Source organism: Poecilia reticulata, chromosome 20, assembly GCF_904066995.2.
Source record: "Poecilia reticulata chromosome 20, P_reticulata-male-v2, whole genome shotgun sequence".
Taxonomy (NCBI): domain Eukaryota; kingdom Metazoa; phylum Chordata; class Actinopteri; order Cyprinodontiformes; family Poeciliidae; genus Poecilia; species Poecilia reticulata.
The window spans coordinates 15,860,160-15,878,478 of NC_088849.1; the positions used below are offsets into that span (position 1 = coordinate 15,860,160).

General features: G+C 39.1%; 1 protein-coding gene across 2 annotated transcripts; it reads left to right on the top strand.

Moving 5' to 3' along the window:
- The first annotated feature begins 696 nt into the window (after nucleotides 1–696).
- LOC103456580 (uncharacterized) lies at nucleotides 697–9,540 on the top strand. Of its 2 annotated transcripts, XM_008396227.3 has the most exons (17): nucleotides 697–820; nucleotides 1,163–1,236; nucleotides 1,996–2,039; nucleotides 2,571–2,635; nucleotides 2,724–2,875; nucleotides 3,044–3,101; nucleotides 3,495–3,702; nucleotides 3,816–3,902; nucleotides 4,133–4,315; nucleotides 4,446–5,086; nucleotides 5,335–5,829; nucleotides 6,176–6,734; nucleotides 6,822–6,886; nucleotides 7,784–7,924; nucleotides 8,020–8,180; nucleotides 8,266–8,356; nucleotides 9,210–9,540. In XM_008396227.3, exons 2-17 carry the CDS (start codon nucleotides 1,213–1,215, stop codon nucleotides 9,290–9,292), a joined length of 3,057 nt encoding a protein of 1,018 aa, XP_008394449.2. In that variant the 5' UTR covers nucleotides 697–820; nucleotides 1,163–1,212; the 3' UTR covers nucleotides 9,293–9,540. The 2 variants fall into 2 exon arrangements, with proteins under 2 accessions (XP_008394449.2, XP_081457792.1); XM_081601666.1 differs by lacking the exons at nucleotides 697–820; nucleotides 1,163–1,236; nucleotides 1,996–2,039; ... (1 more) ...; nucleotides 2,724–2,875; nucleotides 3,044–3,101 and adding an exon at nucleotides 3,156–3,389.
- Nucleotides 9,541–18,319: the final 8,779 nt, after the last annotated feature.

Genomic DNA, 18,319 nt, shown 5'->3' on the forward strand with positions numbered 1-18,319 from the left:
GAAGTGTGACAAAAGAAATCTCTCAACAAAAATAAAATGCAATTTCTTTGTGCTTTTAGATCAGTTAACATAATTTCAGGAGTCTTTTGGTATATTACATAGTTTTCAATGCAGAATTAAACTCCTGGAATAAAAAATACGTTTATTTTTATTGTTTTTATTCCCGGTGGCATGTTATGCCATTTTTTTTCTAGACATCTTTTATTATTTTTATATTAAGTCATTGCTAAAATAAAATGGCAAAATCTTTTATTTTGTAGGTCTTTTGCAATCTTTGGAAGATAAACATAAAATGAAACGTATTCAGGTTCTGGGTATTTGAATTATTAGACCTTAAAGCGAATGAAAACGACAACCGGAAGTAAACATTACATGCATTTCCATTTCTCTGCACAATTAATCTTTTTAGTGATATATTCAGTGATACGAACACGCAAAGCGCAAGAGATTTTATATCTAAAATGCACATCAGGAACAATAAAGCACACCTCAAGAATGCAGTAATAACTCAAATAATAAGATACAAGATAATAAGATACCTGGACATTTCTTTGAATGGTGGTTTATTCTCAGTCTTCATAATGTTTTGTAAACCCATAACAAAAACGGAAATGTAGCGATTACTTCTTCCAAACAAATGACAAACTGCTGCGCACCATATTAATCAACAGGGGGCAGTAAGTCAAAAAAATTGACGTGTAGTAGAAGAAGAACATTTTGGATGTGTTGTCAACCCTGAATCAAGTCTTCCAGACTACAAATCTCACAAATGAGACATAGATATTTTCAAAGTATAGAAATAAGTTCTGAAAGTCTATAAGTAAGTTTAAGGCAGCTAAGAAATTCCTAAAGTATAATTTCAGAGGACAAACTGGATGTTAAAGTGAATAGGATTTCAAACACCGTTACCTGTAAGACCTAACGCAGGGTAAATAAGTGTCGGGTTTCTGCGCGGGGTATTTACAAATATTCAACAGCGCCATTTTTTCTGGGACTGCTTATTAGAGTGAAAAAGTTGATAAAATACTTCTTTCACTTGCTTATATTAATCTAATTGCCGTTTGAGTAGCTCATTAGAACATACTTAGTAGGCTAAATAAAAAAATTAACAGTTGGACTTGAAATGAAAACTACCGTTAGCTGTTAACTTTTGCATCGACAGATGTACCAAACGTCGTCGCAGTTTAAAACACTGACAACTGGCAGACTAAAATGGAGTCCAAGTATCCGACTTTGGTGAGTTATGGCTTGTTTTCTTGCTCTTTTTTTTGTCTTCATCACCTATCCGAAGAAGGAGGGCTGCAAACTATCATGGGTCTGCTCTTACCACAACTGTGATAGTAGTAGTTAACGAGTGTTGTATTAGAAATTCCCTCTTGAAATTCCCTGTTGTATTAGAAGTACCTCTCTGTGACTATTTGGCTAAAACGGCAAAACCATAATAATTCCATTCTAAATCCACCCGATGTGGAACCAGGCTGTTCCCGTCATACTTAATGATCCAACTACTTTCATTGATATTTCAGTGATCCTGAGAGCTCTCATACTATGTATGTTTTCTTTAAATATGTTTGTGGTTGTAGTTATAACAATCGAGGCTCAATTATAAGTAATCTGCAAAAGTGGGATATTTTGAGTAGAGGTTGCTGTTTTAAAATTCAGGTTGCACTTTTCAGGTTTTTATTTGTTAAAAGTGCAACCGAAAAGTATGTATCATTCTTATTCCACAGCAAAATTGTCCTCTACCTCCTTTAGCTATGTGTGATTTAAGTCTAATGAAATACATTGAGGTTTGCGGCTGTGTTGTGATTTCTAAAGTCGGTGTAAATATTTCCTCCAGTGTACACTGGGTCAAATGATTGGATTCATTTTTAGGATTCTTTATTACCTGACTGGTCTAAGTGGTATATTATTTGCTGGTCTTATAATCTTTTTGTAAATAAACAGTTTTGTAGTAGTTGGTGTTGAAAACTGATGAACTTTTTCTGTTCTCAGAGGAGACCAAGGAGGAAACTGTGCTACATTACAGAGAAGAAAAGGTACTTATCTGCTTCTATAGTTGTTTATTAGACTAGTTGTGAAATTTGTTCTTAAGAGTTTCTAGATCATTTTAGTCTCGTGTAACTAACCAACATTTACATTTAGGAAGCATTGATCACATCTGACTTATCTGTTTAGGTTAGACATATTTACATTATGAATTGGATTCTGTCTCGGTGTGGATTTTTCAGGTTAACTTTCTTGAATGTAATTTCACAAGCTGTGATTAAAAAAAGAGATATGTGACATGTTTTCCTCTGAAAGTTTAGCTGTGCATCACCACTTAAACTTGTTATATTAAATGTATCAAAAGAGCTTATATCATGATGAATGCAACAACATGGATGCTTGAACAGAGATATTGTTAAAAATCTTTATTTGTACTTCTTGGAAGAATGAATGAATTTCATTGGATATTTGTTCATTTAAAGTTAAAGAAACTTCAATCAAGCACATTTATTGGCAACGTTTCTTTTAAATATTTGCTTGGAAATGTAATTTTTAACTTTCCCCTGAACTTTCTGTTTCAGTTTGTCTAATCAGTGGGCAGAATCATTCACATACGAGGACGTCGACAAGATGTTTGATGACATAGGTGATTGTTCACATTTGTACACTTGTGTCATTGTGTTTAGAAGTTTAAGCCTGTGCAATAATTAGAATTTGTTTTTTCTTTTTCACAGATGTGTGTGTACTTGAGCCACACCCACCGTCTGTTTTGTTTCAGAGTTCTGGCTCTGGGACAAACTACAGTGAAGGATCCATGTCTCCAGTCCCACAAGAAGAACACCCAGTTGAAGAACTTGCAGAATACCAAATCTCCTTGTACCATCAAGTTAGTACAGTGATGATTGTAGAGGCTATAGAGCATAATCTCATAGTTTCTGATGCTTTAGTTTTATAATGTACAGACTCGGCACTTGGATGTTTGTTTAGACTTCATGTACTTTACTTTAATTGACACCACTTAGTTTAATCAAATTTTTTTATTATTCCTTTTTAGGCTCCCAATGGACATGTTCAGATTCCTGCAAGCTCACCAATACTTAATCTGGACACTGGTAAGATGTTCATCTAGTAAAGTGTAAAGCACATGTAAAACAACAATAGCTGGCAGGAGTGATTCATAATTACACCAAAAATCATAAACGAGTAATAAATGGAAGACATTAAATGTTTAGAACAGTGTTTTTCAACCCTTGTCCTCAAGGCACACTGCCCTGCATGTTTTAGGCATTTCCCTACTTCAGCACAGATGATTTTAATTGATGGCTGATTAACTGGCTTTTGCTGAACTCCAATCATCTGAATGGGGTGTGTTAAAGCAGGGAAACATCTAAAACATGCAGGTCAGGGTTGGGAAACACTGGTTTAGAAGGTCTTTGTTTGTGCCCTATCATCATGTTTTGTTTTGTTTTTTTAAATAATGTGGAGCTCTTTTGTTTTATTTGCAGATCCGGCTTTCCCGTTTGAAGCACACAGGCCGATTAAGACGTCTAGTCCCATAGAACACAATCCAGAGAAAGAGACAACGAAGAATCTGGAGGAGGATGATGATGGTGTGACCCAGATTCCATTTAACGGTGAAGAGAAAACAGAAGAACCTGAAGCCGACCCTGTTCCCATCCAGAAGCCTCAGTGCAATGGACAAGTAGCTGAGGAGTACGAGAATTTGTTTTATTTCCTTCTACAAAAACATCATTGAGATAAATTAAGAGTTTTTATTTGTTACTTTTTTGTGTTTTTTAATTTGTTTTAATTATTTTTATGTACAGGCCTGATGATTGGGAACTGGAGTCACCTTCAACCAGGATTGTCCTGACCAAAGTGTCCAGTCACAGAGCAGTGGTCCAAAATCCAAGGTAAGCTTTTTTTTTGTATTGAATACTTAGCTTTTTCCCAAATAATGTTGCAATTACATGCTGAAAGATGTTAACTGTCTATGTAGCACTGATAAAGTTGTATTTTGGTTTATTTTTCCCCAACAGTACAAATTAAAAAGTAATTCTACATCTCTGGAAACAGGATATTGTGTTCTCATTAATAATTTTTGTGAAACGATTGAGTATTTCCTGTTTTGTGTGTTCAACAGCAACGATGAAAACATCAAGGATTCAGTTCAAAAAGTGAGAGTAGAGCCTGAAGTTGCTCCTTCTTCCAAAACGTCCAGCTTGGTCTCCACTCAGCCGCCTGCAGAACCTTCTTCACATGTGAAAAGGGACATGAATGGCTTCCTGAAGCAGATCCAGCTGGCGAGAAAATCCAAACCATTATGGTAAACTGAGATAAAATCACACCGTAGTAATCTATTTTAGTGGATTAATGTTACAATCAAATCTTTAGCCGTATTTAAATGTATTGTTTTTCATTTTACAAATAAATGACACTCTTGTGTGCTTTTTAAGTTCCAAGAAAACTCCAGTCAAAGCACAGCCTCGACCTCCGCTTCCTCCGGAGCCAGAGGATGATTTTTTGATTCTAGAAGAGGATTCGCTGCTTTGGTTTTCCATCCCAAGTAAAAGTGGCTTGAGTAAGAAAGAGAGGCTGAGCAAAAACTCCAGCGCTGATGGAGAGAGCTCAACAGACAAGGGAACAAATGAGGGTCCCATCGAGGTTTCACGGAAACAAAAGAAAGGCGAAATGGCCCAAAACAAACTGGACAGTCAGGCTGTTAATCAAAGAACGAAGAAGAAGAAGGGGAAAAAGAAAAACCATGAGGTGGCGGAGTCTGATGATAACAAAGGAGATTTCCTCAGCCACCCAGATGTTCCTGCAGACGACTTTGTTGAGCAGGAGAAACCAAACAAGAAAAAACGGCAAAAGAAAGTTTCATCAGAACAGACGGACGAGTCGGAACATCAACCCAAAGGAAAAACAAATGTGGAACCGGAAAAAGAACCTGCCCAGAATTTAAAAGGTTCGACGAACTCATTAAATGAGCAGAGAAGCCAGACGGAAAGATCTGAAGATGTGCAGGAGGCAGGAACTGATGATGTTTTTAGAGAAGAACGTCAGGAGCAGATCGTTCAGGAGGCAGCAGAAACGGGTAAGAGCATCATCTCAGCTGGCGTTGAATTTTCTGAAACTTATTGTTTGGTTAGTTTTTCTGTCTGTTTACGCTTTACTCATTTTAAATATTAATTCTGCTAAACTTTAATATTAATACTTGATCTAGGCTATTGTGCGTTTAGAATGCATCATGCTAAATCCTTTTGTCTTGTAACTCAAGCAGCATGTGTATGAATACATGTACAAGGTGTTAATGGCGTTTCTCGTTTCTTTGCTACCCTGCAGACAAAGACATAAAGTCTGAAGCAAACAGAGAGGTCAAGCAAGAAAAGAAATCAGCTACATCCTCAAGCAGTTCCTCTAAAGAGGCCCAGCTTTCTCGAAAGAGGAAAAAGCAGCAGCCTGGAGATTTGTGGGTGAGCTCCCCTGCGAACCCAGAGCAAGCAGAAAGCCCCCAACCCCACAAAAAGTCCAAACTGAAGAGCAAAGAGCCTAGCTCAGCTGTACCTTCGACTGTTAAGAACAAGAAAGACAAAGCGCCGGCAAGGAGAAACTCCAAAGAGCCCACAAAGTCATCCAGCGATGACACCAATGAAGTTAAGGAGAGTAAAAAGAAACCGCCTAAAAGGAGAAATGCAAGAGACGTGAAGAATAAAGAAACGGCAGAAAAACACCGTAGAGCTGTGGCAGAGCTGGAGGAGCAGCAGATCCCCGATCAGCAGCTGGATGAGCATTCAAGCCCCTTGGTCTTTTCAAAGAGAGACCACATCCTCAACTCACGTAAGATCACAAGAGCTAGAAAGTCCTCAGATTCTTAACACGAACAACTGCTATGAATACTGACTGATAGGCTGATTCTAAATCTCTACTATTTCTACAGCTACACTCGAAGCCAAATTTGCATTGTGTTGTTTTATCACTTGTAAAAGTAGGGGTAGTTTACGTTCTGACTTAATTCAAAAGCTGCCAGAAATATCAAAGTTGTATCTTTGAAAGTCAACTCAGCTTTATCCTATTTACTTTACTGCATGCTAGTTTGATTTTGGAAGTAGCCTAAATTGGAAACAGTAGTGGCATTCAAGTGTCCTAAAACTGGAAATAACTGTTGAATGTACTTTTGTTGTAGGAGGTGAGCCGTTTCAAAAAGTCTATCATCACAGCTCCACTCCTGCATCTCAGACGTGTCAGCAAAAGGAGCAGCTGAGGGAAACCGAACCAACAAAACGTAGGAGGAAGCCACCGAGTGATTGGTGGGCAGTCACCAAGTCCGATGATTTGGAAACCATCGACCCGCAGCCTCCCCTAAACGAACCCAAACCTCAGCAGAAGTGGGAGAAGCGGCCAAAGCAGTCACCATTCAGACTCGGCGCTCCCAAAAACGGCAATGTTGCGTCAAAAACACCAGGGGGAGCTCCAGAGGCTCCTGTGAAGCCTCTGTCTGCTCCAAAGGTTTCCAAACGCTCTCTTGCAACATTTAAAGACCCTTCAGTCGTGGTCACCAACAGACTCGTGCATCAGTGTAAAATGCGTAATGTCATGTCGCAGTTTTCAGTGGAGAACGCTGATACTGGCCCTATAACAGGCAGCAGGCCTGATGCAGACATGCACAGTGGGGGGGATGTGGATGAATGCACACAGCCCGACCAGGAGGCCTCACAGGACAGACAGTGTCAGGCTGAGGACACGTAAGGAAGAACCTAAATTACTCCATCTGTCTTTACTGTCACCCCGGGTTTGTTGTGACTTTTTTTTTTTTTTTTTTCTTTTTACAGGTTTAGAGTCTTCAGAAGTGGACCGTCCTCCATGATTGACCTGGAAAAGTGTGACAATGACATGAGTACGTTTAAATCTTGTAATAGTTTTCACTTCTCTATCTTTATTGTCTGCTGATTTTCAATCGGCACATAGAATGACATTTACAAGTTTCAACAGTTGATGAGTATAAAGGAAAGACAATTTTAATGGTTTCTCAAGTCTTCATTGCTGACTTTTGAACAGTAATTGCATCACTATCTGTTGTCACTGCACTTCTTATTGGGGACTGAAAGGATGTGTAATCGCATATATATGAGAACCATAATGTTTTCAGTAACCAAAACAGCTGGAAATGTTTTGAGGCTGTATCAAGAACAATTGGAGATCTCATAGAAAACTCCGTGAGTGAGCTTCAGAGAGGAAGACACAGGACTCTAAGCAACTAAAGACGGGATTTTTTTCGATATTTTCAGAAACGTTATCCACATTACTTAAAGAGTCATTTATTTAAATCCTTTTTGCACATATTTAATTATGTGAAAGGATGCCGAAATACTCAACCTTTAATTCAGATTCAGTGAAACCTTTTTGGTCCACATCTCAGGTTGTACCTCTCTGCTGCAGAGATTGGGAAGTTTACTTTCCCCGCTGGCTCAGTGGAGAGCAGTGGTTCGCCGTTGAATTAATCAGACGACTTCACCACATTTCACTGTCGCTCTCGTCGGGCTAAAAATGTGGGCGTCCACACTGCAATATTTACACCGAGTCCCTGCAGCTCCTGAGGGGAATTAAAAATGCAGGACCTGGGGTTTTGACTCCGGGGTGTGTTGCTCACATCGACAAGTTTTACCGCTAATGTTTTTCCATTAACCTCACTTCCATCGAATGTTACGGCTTCCGAAGAGACATTTTTCTGACTAATTGCCTTCTGTGTTTCAATTTCTTTTTCCTATATCTCTCATTTCCTTGTGTGTTCCAGATCTGCCGTCATCCAGGGTCCACGCCGTGCTGTCTGTGTCAGATTTCTGTGCCTCCCCTCTCAAACCCTTGACCTTACAGTCAAAGGACAAGGAAAACATCACTGAATGGTTCCAGAGCCTCTGGACCGTGGAGGCTGACGGTAAGAAGATCTTGTGACGCAACGGTTACTATTTAGGATTGAAATACAATTTTCATTTATAGTGAAGGACAAAATTTGACGTATTCCTGCTGCAGGTGACACTACAATCACTCCTGACCAGTTTCAGTGGTACTTCTACCAAAACGGTGCCTTGGGTATCCAGGAGGATTTCGCCTGCAGCTCCTTCTGCGCTGGAAAGCTGCTGATGGGCTCCTACACGAAGAAACCCCTCTGGGTGGATCACAGTGCAACAACAGTCAGTGCACTTCCACCTCACCTTTCCACCTTTGAGAATATCAGGCCCCTTATTTCTAATTTCTTTCTTTTTTTATCTTTTAAAGATTTTTAACTTATTAACGAGCTCGGTGAAGGTCACCGTCGACGGCAGCGTTTCTCGCTACAGCTCTGGACAAGCTTTTGTGGTGGAGTGTGGTAAGAATAACCATGTTGTCACTTTTGCAGAGTTAAGGCGTGAATAAAGTTCTTTTTTTCTTTAATCGTGTAATCAAATTAGAACATTGTGTTTTTGGACATTAAAAATATTCAAATTTAATTTTAGGAATACTGAGAGATGGGAGGAAAACTGCTTCAAGTTTTCTGTAAATGTTAAAAATGTAAACGTTTTTATGTCTAAATGAAGACACCCACTTTTTTTCTCCAGCAAGATGCAATATCTCCAAAAACCCTAAAGTGTCACCATAGAACCTAAAACTGGTTGTTTTAGGTTCTATGGTTGATGTGAAACTTCACAGTCTGAACAATCAGAGTGCACAAGTTGAAGGAAACATTTACTCTCTCAGAAAAACATGAGGATCAGACTAAAGATTGCCAGAAAGATCATACACAAAGACCAGAATGTCTGGAATAATGTTCATGTAACAAATTAGTCTCAAATTAATTTATTTGAACAAGACAGGAGATGTGTGGCATAAACTAAATACAACATTCCAAGAAAAGAACTTGATACCATTTGATTAGCGTGGAGGTGGACAGCTGCAGGAAGCATCTTTCTGAAGATATTTCAACCAAACGGAAATTACACTAACTACTAAAGATAACATTACACATTATCTTTTTATTCAATCAGTAAAACAAGATTAATTACAGCGTTTACCTGCAGTTAAATTACTTCCTTAATTAATTATAGATAAAAATCAAATTGGTATCAATATATTAAAATTTCTATATAAAATAAATATTTAATAGTGTTCTTGTTAATTCGCCTTGCGGTATGGCTTTATTCGTTTTTTTAGCTAATATTTTTGCCTAACTGTTATTCTTGCAGGACGGGCCTACAGCATCCAAAACGTCAACGCACAACCAGCTGTTCTGTACTTCACCAGGATGTTAGCAGATAGTTTGGACTGAAGATGTTCTAGTCATACCGTTTAAATGGAAACTCCAAATGTCTGTGTGTGCTGTAAAAAAAAAAAAAAAAAGAAAAAAAAAGCTTGATGATTTGATCTGATATTATTTAAAAATGTGAGCTGTAAATACCAATTTTGTTCAAAGAAATTTACCGAAAAATTGAGGCAAGACCTTTTTTTAAACATGTAGCAATTTGTTAGATTCTGCTTAAGAAAAAAAAAAATGTAAATAAAGTTGCATTCACTCTGTATTGCTTTGCCAATTATTTTTTTCATTTGTTTTCTGGTTTCACATGTGGTTCCTTTAGCTAAACGTAACATAGAACTGCAAGCTTTTGACATTAATAGAAACAACTGATTCATGGGATGTATTTTTATTATGAGTTTTGTAATTACTACTAAGAGTAATGATGCCAAATCCACCTTTTTCTCTTTAATTTTGCATTTTCTTAGCATTTTAGTGACGGAAACAAAAAAGGGAAAACGATTAAAGAACATAGTTGTGAAACTATTGTAGTTGAAAAATATTTGTATATATTACAATGTGTTGAAGTAACATTTACTTCAATTTGGAGTCAAATTTTTTTTATTTTTATGAATGTAACAATTTAATATTCTATTATTTGTCCTCTTTTAACCACTTGTATTCCTGTTTAAAATACTTTGTATAACCAAAGGAATGTCTGGCTGGATTCATCATTAATTGGTCAAAGATCTTTGAAATGTAATGTAACATTTATCCAACATTTAAAGTAGAAAAATTGTAGCCAGTTTGCAGAAGTTTAAAAAAGTTCCTATAGAATCATAGTAACAAAAATGTATTCCAGCTAATGTTGCTAAGATACAATTTAATTTATCTCTTTAAATGAATTTATTTAGAAAGGCACAAAATGCATTAATAAGTTAAATGTGAGTTTATTGACAGCTTAGCTTACATCCTGTGCTAACATTGGAAAAAAAAAGACACCATCCAGTAAAGAAAGAAAAGGCAACACAATAGTTAAATATAAAAGGAATAAAATACAGGCATACACAAGAAACATTTGCAAGTGTAAGGAGATGGGTGCACAGTGGTGCAGTTGGTAGAGCTGTTGCCTTGCAGCAAGAAGATTCTGGGTTCGATTCCCGGCCCCAGTCTTTCTGCATGAAGTTTGCATGTTCTCCCTGTGCATGCGTGGGTTTTCTCCGGGTACTCCGGTTTCCTCCCACAGTCCAAATACATGACTGTCAGGTTAATTGGCCTCTCCAAATTGCCCCTAGGTGTGAGTGTGTGTGCATGGTTGTTTGTCCTGTGTGTCTCTGTGTTGCCCTGCGACAAACTGGCGACCTGTCCTGGGTGAACTCCGCCTCTCACCCGGAACGTTAGCTGGAGATGGGCACCAGCATTCCTCCCGACCCCACTAAGGGACAAGGGTGTTAAGAAGATGGATGGATGGAAGTGTAAGGAGACATACAAAAATATCTAATGATGGATCTAAGGTGAAGGAGATGAAGATTAAATGGAAGATTGCATTACAGAAAACCATGGATTCGAAGTTTTAAAAGAAAATAACTTTACAAATCCTCCATAAAGTTTTATTTATCATCATTCAGTGCTGCTAAGGGTCTTTCATGTAGCCTTGGCTTGTGAATGCTTTCAGAGTTGCTCTTCTACTGACTTTACGGTACTCTGTACTGTTTGGGAGTCATAAGTCTTTTTACAGGCCTTCCTCGTCATCTCTGGGCCTAATACCAGTAACATCTGTCCTCATTTTTGTCCAGTCCTTCTCGTAAAGCCGCTTCTAACAAGTACAGCTAGCAAACACCATGACAGCTTATTTGTGGTTGATTATTTCTTTGTTGCTTCAGTTCTAGGCAATAAATCTCGCAAAGCCTGTTTATTTATTTTTGAAAATGGCTGCATTTGTAAGGAAGATGTGCTTGCGAGTTTCACTCATCAAACATGCCAAATCCTCTCTGCCAAGGCTAAACACCTTATTCTGTTATTGACTCTTGTTTATTGGATTAGATGATTACAGTTTGAAGAAACGAACCTGTTGGTAATTAAATTGTTTTTTCATTTAGCAAACGGACAGGTCTGAAGTGAGGAGGTTCCATTTCAAATATGGCACCATTTAAGGACAAATTAGCTATTTTTTTCTTCAGGGGAATAACATTTATTGCCAGCAAATGCTAAAACAAAGATAAATGATCAACCAAACATATTCTTATTTCTGTACAAATGTTTTTCAGATGGATCACAGATGCTACAAAGTCACTCAACATTGGGTTCAAAAAGCTCTTTTCTGTTGCAAGTCACTACAGGAATGCAGCTAATGCTCAGTAAACAGCGGAACTTATCATCTTACAGTTTAATTTTGAGCCAGAAAATTCTTTGACCCCAATATGACCTCCACTCATTGCTGCCCCAGGTTTTATCTACACTATCTTAAAAAGTATTATTTACAAAGAGACTTTTTGTCAGTTTCACCATTTCAGTTATTAGCAGGGGTCAAAATAGTTTTAAATTCTTGGGGGTACTATGAAAAATTAATAAATAAATTATATATATAAATTCCCTTCTCACCCTCCGCGGGTGGTCTGTTTCATCCTCTGAGCTCGGGTCCTCTACCAGAGGCCTGGGAGCTTGAGGGTTCTGCGCAGTATCTTGGCTGTGCCTAGAACTGCACATTTCTGGACTGAGATGTCTGATGTTGTTTCTGGGATCTGTTTGAGCCACTGCTATAGTTTGGGGGTGACTGCCCCGAGGGCCCCAATGACCACAGGCACCACTGTGGTCTTCAACTTCCAGGTCTTTTCCAGTTCCTCCCTGAGGCCCTGGTATTTCTCCAATTTCTCATGCTCCTTTTTCCTGATGTTGTAGTCACTTGGTATTGCTACATCCACCACAACGGCTTTCCTCTGTTCTTTATCCACCACCACAATGTCCGGTTGGTTCGCCATTACCATCTTGTCTGTCTGGATCTGGAAGTCCCACAGGATCTTAGCTCAGTCATTCTGCACCACTTTTGGGGGTGTTCCCCACTTTGATCTCGGGGCTTCCAGTCCATATCCTGCACAGATGTTCCTGTACACTATGCCCGCCACTTGGTTATGTCATTCCATGTATGCTTTCCCTGCCAGCATCTTGCACCCTGCTATTATGTGCTGGACTGTCTCAGGGGCCTCCTTGCACAACCTACACCTTGGGTCTTGTCTGGTGTGGTAGATCTGAGCCTCTATTGCTCTGGTGTTTAGGGCCTGTTCCTGGGCGGCCTGGATGAGAGCCTCTGTGCTGTCCTTGAGTCCAGCTTTCTCCAGCCATTGGTAGGTTTTCCTGACATCAGCCACTTCAGTTATTTGTCGGTGGTACATCCCATGTAGGGGCTTGTCCTCCCATCATGGTACTTCCAGTACCTTGTCTTCTGTTCCCCATTGCCTGAGACATTCATTGAGCACATCGTCTGTTGAGGCTTTGTCCTTGATGTATTTATGGATCTTGGATGTTTCATCCTGGACAGTGGCCTCACTAGTCCTCTGCCTCCTTCCTTACGGCTCGTGTACAGTCTCAGGGTGCTGGATTTGGGGTGGAATCCTCCATGCATGGTTAGTAGCTTCCTAGTCTTAACATCCGTGGCCTTCATCTCTTCCATTGGCCAGCTAATTATTCCGGCAGGGTATCTGATTACTGGTAAGGCATAGCTGTTTATTGCACGGATCTTGTTCTTGCCATTGAGCTGGCTTCTCAGGACTTGCCTTATTCGTTGGAGGTATTTGGCTGTGGCTCCTTTCCTTGTGACCTCACCGAGGTTGCCATTTGCTTGTTGTATTCCCAGGTACTTGTAACTGTGCTCTATGTCTGCTATTGTTCCTCCTGGGAGTGAGACCCCTTCTGTGTGGGCGACCTTCCCTCTCTTTGTAACCATCCGACCACACTTCTCTAGTCCGAATGACATCCCAATGTCAGTGCTGTAGATCCTGGTGGTGTGGATCAGTGAGTCGATGTCTCGCTCGCTCTTGGCGTACAGCTTGATGTCATCCATGTAGAGGAGGTGACTGATCGTGGCCCCATTCTTGAGTCGGTATCCGTAGCCAGTCTTGTTGATGATTTGGCTGAGAGGGTTCAGGCCTATGCAGAACAGCAGTGGGGACAGAGCATCTCCTTGGTATATGCCACATTTGATGGACACTTGTGCAAGTGGTTTGCAGTTGGCTTCAAGGGTGGTTTTCCACAGCCCCATCGAGTTTGCAATGAAGGCTCTTAGAGTCCTATTGATGTTGTACATCTCTAAGCATTCAATGATCCAAGTGTGTGGCATTGAGTCATAGGCTTTCTTGTAATCAATCAATCAATCCAAGCGGTTATATATATATATATATATATATATATATATATATATATATATATATATATATATATATATACAGTATATAAATTGAAGGAAACATTTTCTCTCTCAGAAAAACATGAGAATCAAAATAAAGTTTGATCCGCCCACTGGCGTTTTAGCTTTTAAACTGGTTATATTGATCCCGTGTCCAGACAGAGGGATAATCAGTAGCCTAGCATCATGACCTGTTTGTTCTGAAGATCCTGCAGCTTCCACTTCATCTTCCTAACATGGCGCCTCCTCACCCTGACTCTCATACTGATAGGAGGAACCACAGAGCACTGATAAGTTAAAAGCATCTTCTGAAGTTGGGATATTTTACCTCCAACAGTTTCCAGAGGAATCACCTCAAACCAGATGTTGGACTGGATTTTATTTCATTTATGTTATTGGTGAATGTTAACTCCTCATTTTCAACAGTGGAGCTATAAAGATTGAAAAAGGTCTCATCAACATCAATATTACCACTAAATAAGAGGCAAAAAAGAGTTTGATAGAGGAAAAGCCTCTCAGACTCTGTGCTCAGTGAGATGCCCAAACCTTTTTTTTTAATATTAGACAATTAATTTAATTTCACATAATTATCGCAGTAGAAGCCATTTGTTTGTTAAATACTGATGTTTGACGTATACTCACAAAGAACGAGATAATTAGTCCAAGTTTTGTCGTTTATTGAACTTTCAGAAACTACAGTGGATGTGATGAGCTACAGCAAAGGTAAACAAAGGTAAAATAACTGAACAGGTGATCAACTCTAAACCACTCGCACCTTCTCCGTCTCTCTTTGTCATTTAAGCACACCCGTTGCCTGCGTGCAGCAAGCCGACCAGAGATTACGTTAAAAACATAACATTCAGTCCGTTACGATATTAGGTTTTCAGGCTTGATATTTTGCGATTATTAATAAGCGTCTCATGAACACAGCGGTGGTTGACTAGTTTTAAACTCCTGCTTTGCCAGTTATTTTTGGTAATTGAACCGAAACGCACAGAATTGCGCAACACCTTGTTGAAATTATAATGATTATTATTGTTGTTGGTGTACATTTGAACACGTTTTGTTGATTTTCGTTGTTGTTCTTTAATAAAGTTATGAATGTTTTGATAAGGAGTCAGAGGAGGACGTGCTGGTCTCAGCGTCCTGGCGGCGTTCAGTTTGTCACCTACCGCCGAGATCGACGCATTGCTCCGCTGCTCTAGCAAAGCACGAACAGTTCAGAAACAATATGAAATGGGAAAAAAGTTATTTATTAACTGATTAAGTCGTGTTTTAGATTGTTCTTGAAAAACTAATCAGTCACAGCTGCACAATGTACCCATTGATGTTTTACAGCAGACAGCCGCTCCTCTCTATTGCAGGTACTGCGTACCCCCGTTAAATCTGTTAGGGGTACGCAGTACCCGACCGTACCCCCTTACTTCCACCCCTGGTTATTAGTTAATTTACGTCAGGGAGACAAACTACGTCTCTGAAAGCAAATTTGATTTTTTTTTTTTTTACCATTAAGCTGTTAAATATTTGAACAGAACAAAGAGTGCACACATTTAGCTTAGCTCTTATCTGATCAGACTAGAACATAATGTTACTCATTAAAAAAGCTTCTTAATTTATTGTGCAATTCATCTAACCATGCCTGGTGTCTCTGCAGACACAAGAGGTCCAATTGTCAGTTAAGCAAATCAACATGCATGACTCAACTGCAGAGTAAAGAAAGGAGGATTCTCTAACAGTTTGATCGTTTTCGTGTTGTCTGATTTTCCTGCTCGGCTCTGGGTGGAGCTTCGGCGGATCGAGCCGCCTGCAGGGCAGGATTTCATTCCACAAATCAAAATCTGCTTTAACCACCGGAGAATTTTAATGATATTAAAGATCTGTTTGTACACGTCTACATCCAAATATCCTGTCTGTGTTACAGCATTGGTGCAGAGAAATGGACAAATGCGAATGTAAAGCAGGGTTGACTGAGTCGCCGGTGAAGGATTTTGTTTTCATTTTAACATAAGATGTTGGTCTCTCACTACAGCTTGAACTTGTTTCATGTTGGGATGAGGTATTTTATTCAGAAAGCAGATCAAAAGCATGTTGAGATAGGCGGCCTTCAGTCTGAGTTAAGAAAACACCTGGTCACAAGTTAAATACCACAGGTGAAATAGGACCGTGGTAGAAGAAATACAGATTCAGAAAAAAGAAACAGCGTTATTGGCCTCTTCACAAACGACATGGTTGGGTGGACAAATCCATTTCTTTAGCATCACATATCCGGACGCATGGTCGAAACAATCCCAACTCATCTGTTGCATTTTCACAAAGAGGCTGCTGTTGTTCACAAAGAGATTTATATTTATATTCATTAGATCATACGACATGTTTTACTCCTCTCATTCTGCCTCTAATCGGCACAAGCTCCAAACACCCTCAAAAAAGTGAAACACGGCAGTTTTTCACATTATGTTAATATTTAATTTCAAGTTAGCACATAAAAATTGTGTTGTGTTTAATTAATTAATTCTAGTAAAGATAACATGAGTTTGTCACATGTTAAACTAAAGAAATAATTTTATTTTGTGTGAACGCAACAAAATTTAGTGAATTAGCACACCAATACCTCTCTTGGCCATAAGGGGGCAGTAATGCAACGATAAAACTGTGTGAACAGAAAACCAGTTTAAACCGGATTAGTCTTGATGTTCATCCGAAGACAAGAGTCGGGAGACCGCCACTTTCAGAGTTTGAAGTCCCTTTCACCGTGAATTTACGTTGGCAATCCAAATTTTCTCAAAGTTGTATCAGGTAAGGATTATTTTTTTCTATCAGTTTGCTGTTGTTGTTGTTTATGGATAATGTACTTAAAAATATGTGATGGAAGAGGGGGTGGGGTGCAGAGGCAAGAGCAGCTGCTCAAATTAAACACGCTGCCTGCAGGCAACAGTTTTTCACGGGACTTTCAAACTTGTATTTGTAAAACAAAATGTAATTGTAATAAAAACATTTTTTGCTCTTCTAATTAGACCACTTTGGTTACTGTTGAGGATAGGAAGACTGTTGTATCTGCTTTGTCCAGGACTGCATTTTATTTCCTCCCATGATGGCAATAATTTTTCTGTATTGTGATTGGTTGGTGAGGAGGATGAAGGTGAGGCTGGCATTCAAGGAACAGCCGCCACTGCTTAAAGAGATTTTACAATGAATAAAGGATGAGTTTTACTCAGCTGAGGACCTTTATTTAAAAAAAATCTTACCAATACGAGGAGGAGAGGAAGCTCATGTCTTTTGTCTTGACTGCTTTTACAAGTTGCAAGTTTGCATTAAGTGAAAAGTGGCCACAGACTAATGAATCTCAGAAAAACACCCCAAAACAGAGTATAATTACAGCCTTCCCAGCATGCATTGCTACTCCCACTGCCGTCCTTTAATGCGTCTGACACAAGACTATCTAAAAGCATAATTACTTTTCTTATCCCCAGATACACTGCAGCAAGGTCAGGTTTCTCTTGGGAGTTTATCTTCATGAAAATGAAAACATAATTTTGTTTTAAAGTGCAGTGACATCACTCTTGAATTATGAGTAATCCTCTTTTAGCATTTGAATGAAGATGTAATGAAAGGTGAAAGGCACATGTATTTAATCAAAGTTAGATACAAAACAGTCAGGCCTGTTGAAGAGAGCCACAACAACCTGTTGTAATGTTTTGACAAAGGCAGTAAAAGCCATGATTTGATGATTTACTTTCTAAATAACTTATTTTGCATTGTTGCGCTGCACTGAGGCAGCCAGAGGAAAATGCCAGAGAGAATCCTGGCTGCCGGTGGACGTATTTCACATTCCCTGGGTAGAAACCTGAACGTAATTGTCAGCTCTGAGCTTTCAAAGAGCTGATCTCATCAATCCAAACAAAGACTAAACATGTTTCTGTGCAGACAGAGTTCCAGGATGAAGTATAATTTCCTTCCCTCATTGTGGCTTTGAGTGTTTCTTTCCAGCAGGCGATTATGATAAAATTATTGTGTAGCTCTATGAATCATACGCTTACAATCTAGGGTTTTCTTTCAGGTCTGTCAGGCAAATCACAGGAAAGTATATTTTAATGTGTTCATTTGAGTGTTTTGTTGCACACTCGAGGAGGCAGGACGATTAAGGGCTTTTCGGCAAAAGAAGGTATTTGTGTACAAAAATGTGCAACAACGGAAAACGCTGCCTGCCAGAGACTAACGCCTTCGATCTCTGACCTCCTGCTGCACTTACAGACTTGGGTTGTGTCCGTTCTGCATGTTGAAATAAGATGTTTATGAAACGTTCACTTACTATTTATAAGTGGAAAGCACACAAGGATTTCATCTTCTGTTCTGTAAGCACTAAATTCAAAATAAGCGTTGAAGGACACAGCACATTACATTGCAGAAACTTTAGTTCGCAAACAACTTTGAAACATTTATTTAGCAAAATTAGATCGTTATTTATTTGTTTAGCTTCAGAATCTGCTCTGCTCATGATGGCAGTTTTGCAAATGTATATTTTCTAAATTTTGTTGAATCTTTCTTTAATCTGATTCTGCTGTTATTAGCCTGCTTAGTAAATGATACATTGCTTTTCCAGCAAAGAAGTAGTTTACTCCCAATTCTCTCAGGCAGTTTCTATCGCTGTCTACACCCACTTATCC

Coding starts and splice junctions, on each gene's coding strand:
- LOC103456580 (XM_008396227.3), top strand. CDS start 1,213: ATGGAGTCCAAGTATCCGACTTTG. Junction 1,237..1,995: donor AGTCCAAGTATCCGACTTTG/GTGAGTTATGGC, acceptor TTCTGTTCTCAG/AGGAGACCAAGGAGGAAACT. Junction 8,357..9,209: donor AGCTTTTGTGGTGGAGTGTG/GTAAGAATAACC, acceptor TTATTCTTGCAG/GACGGGCCTACAGCATCCAA.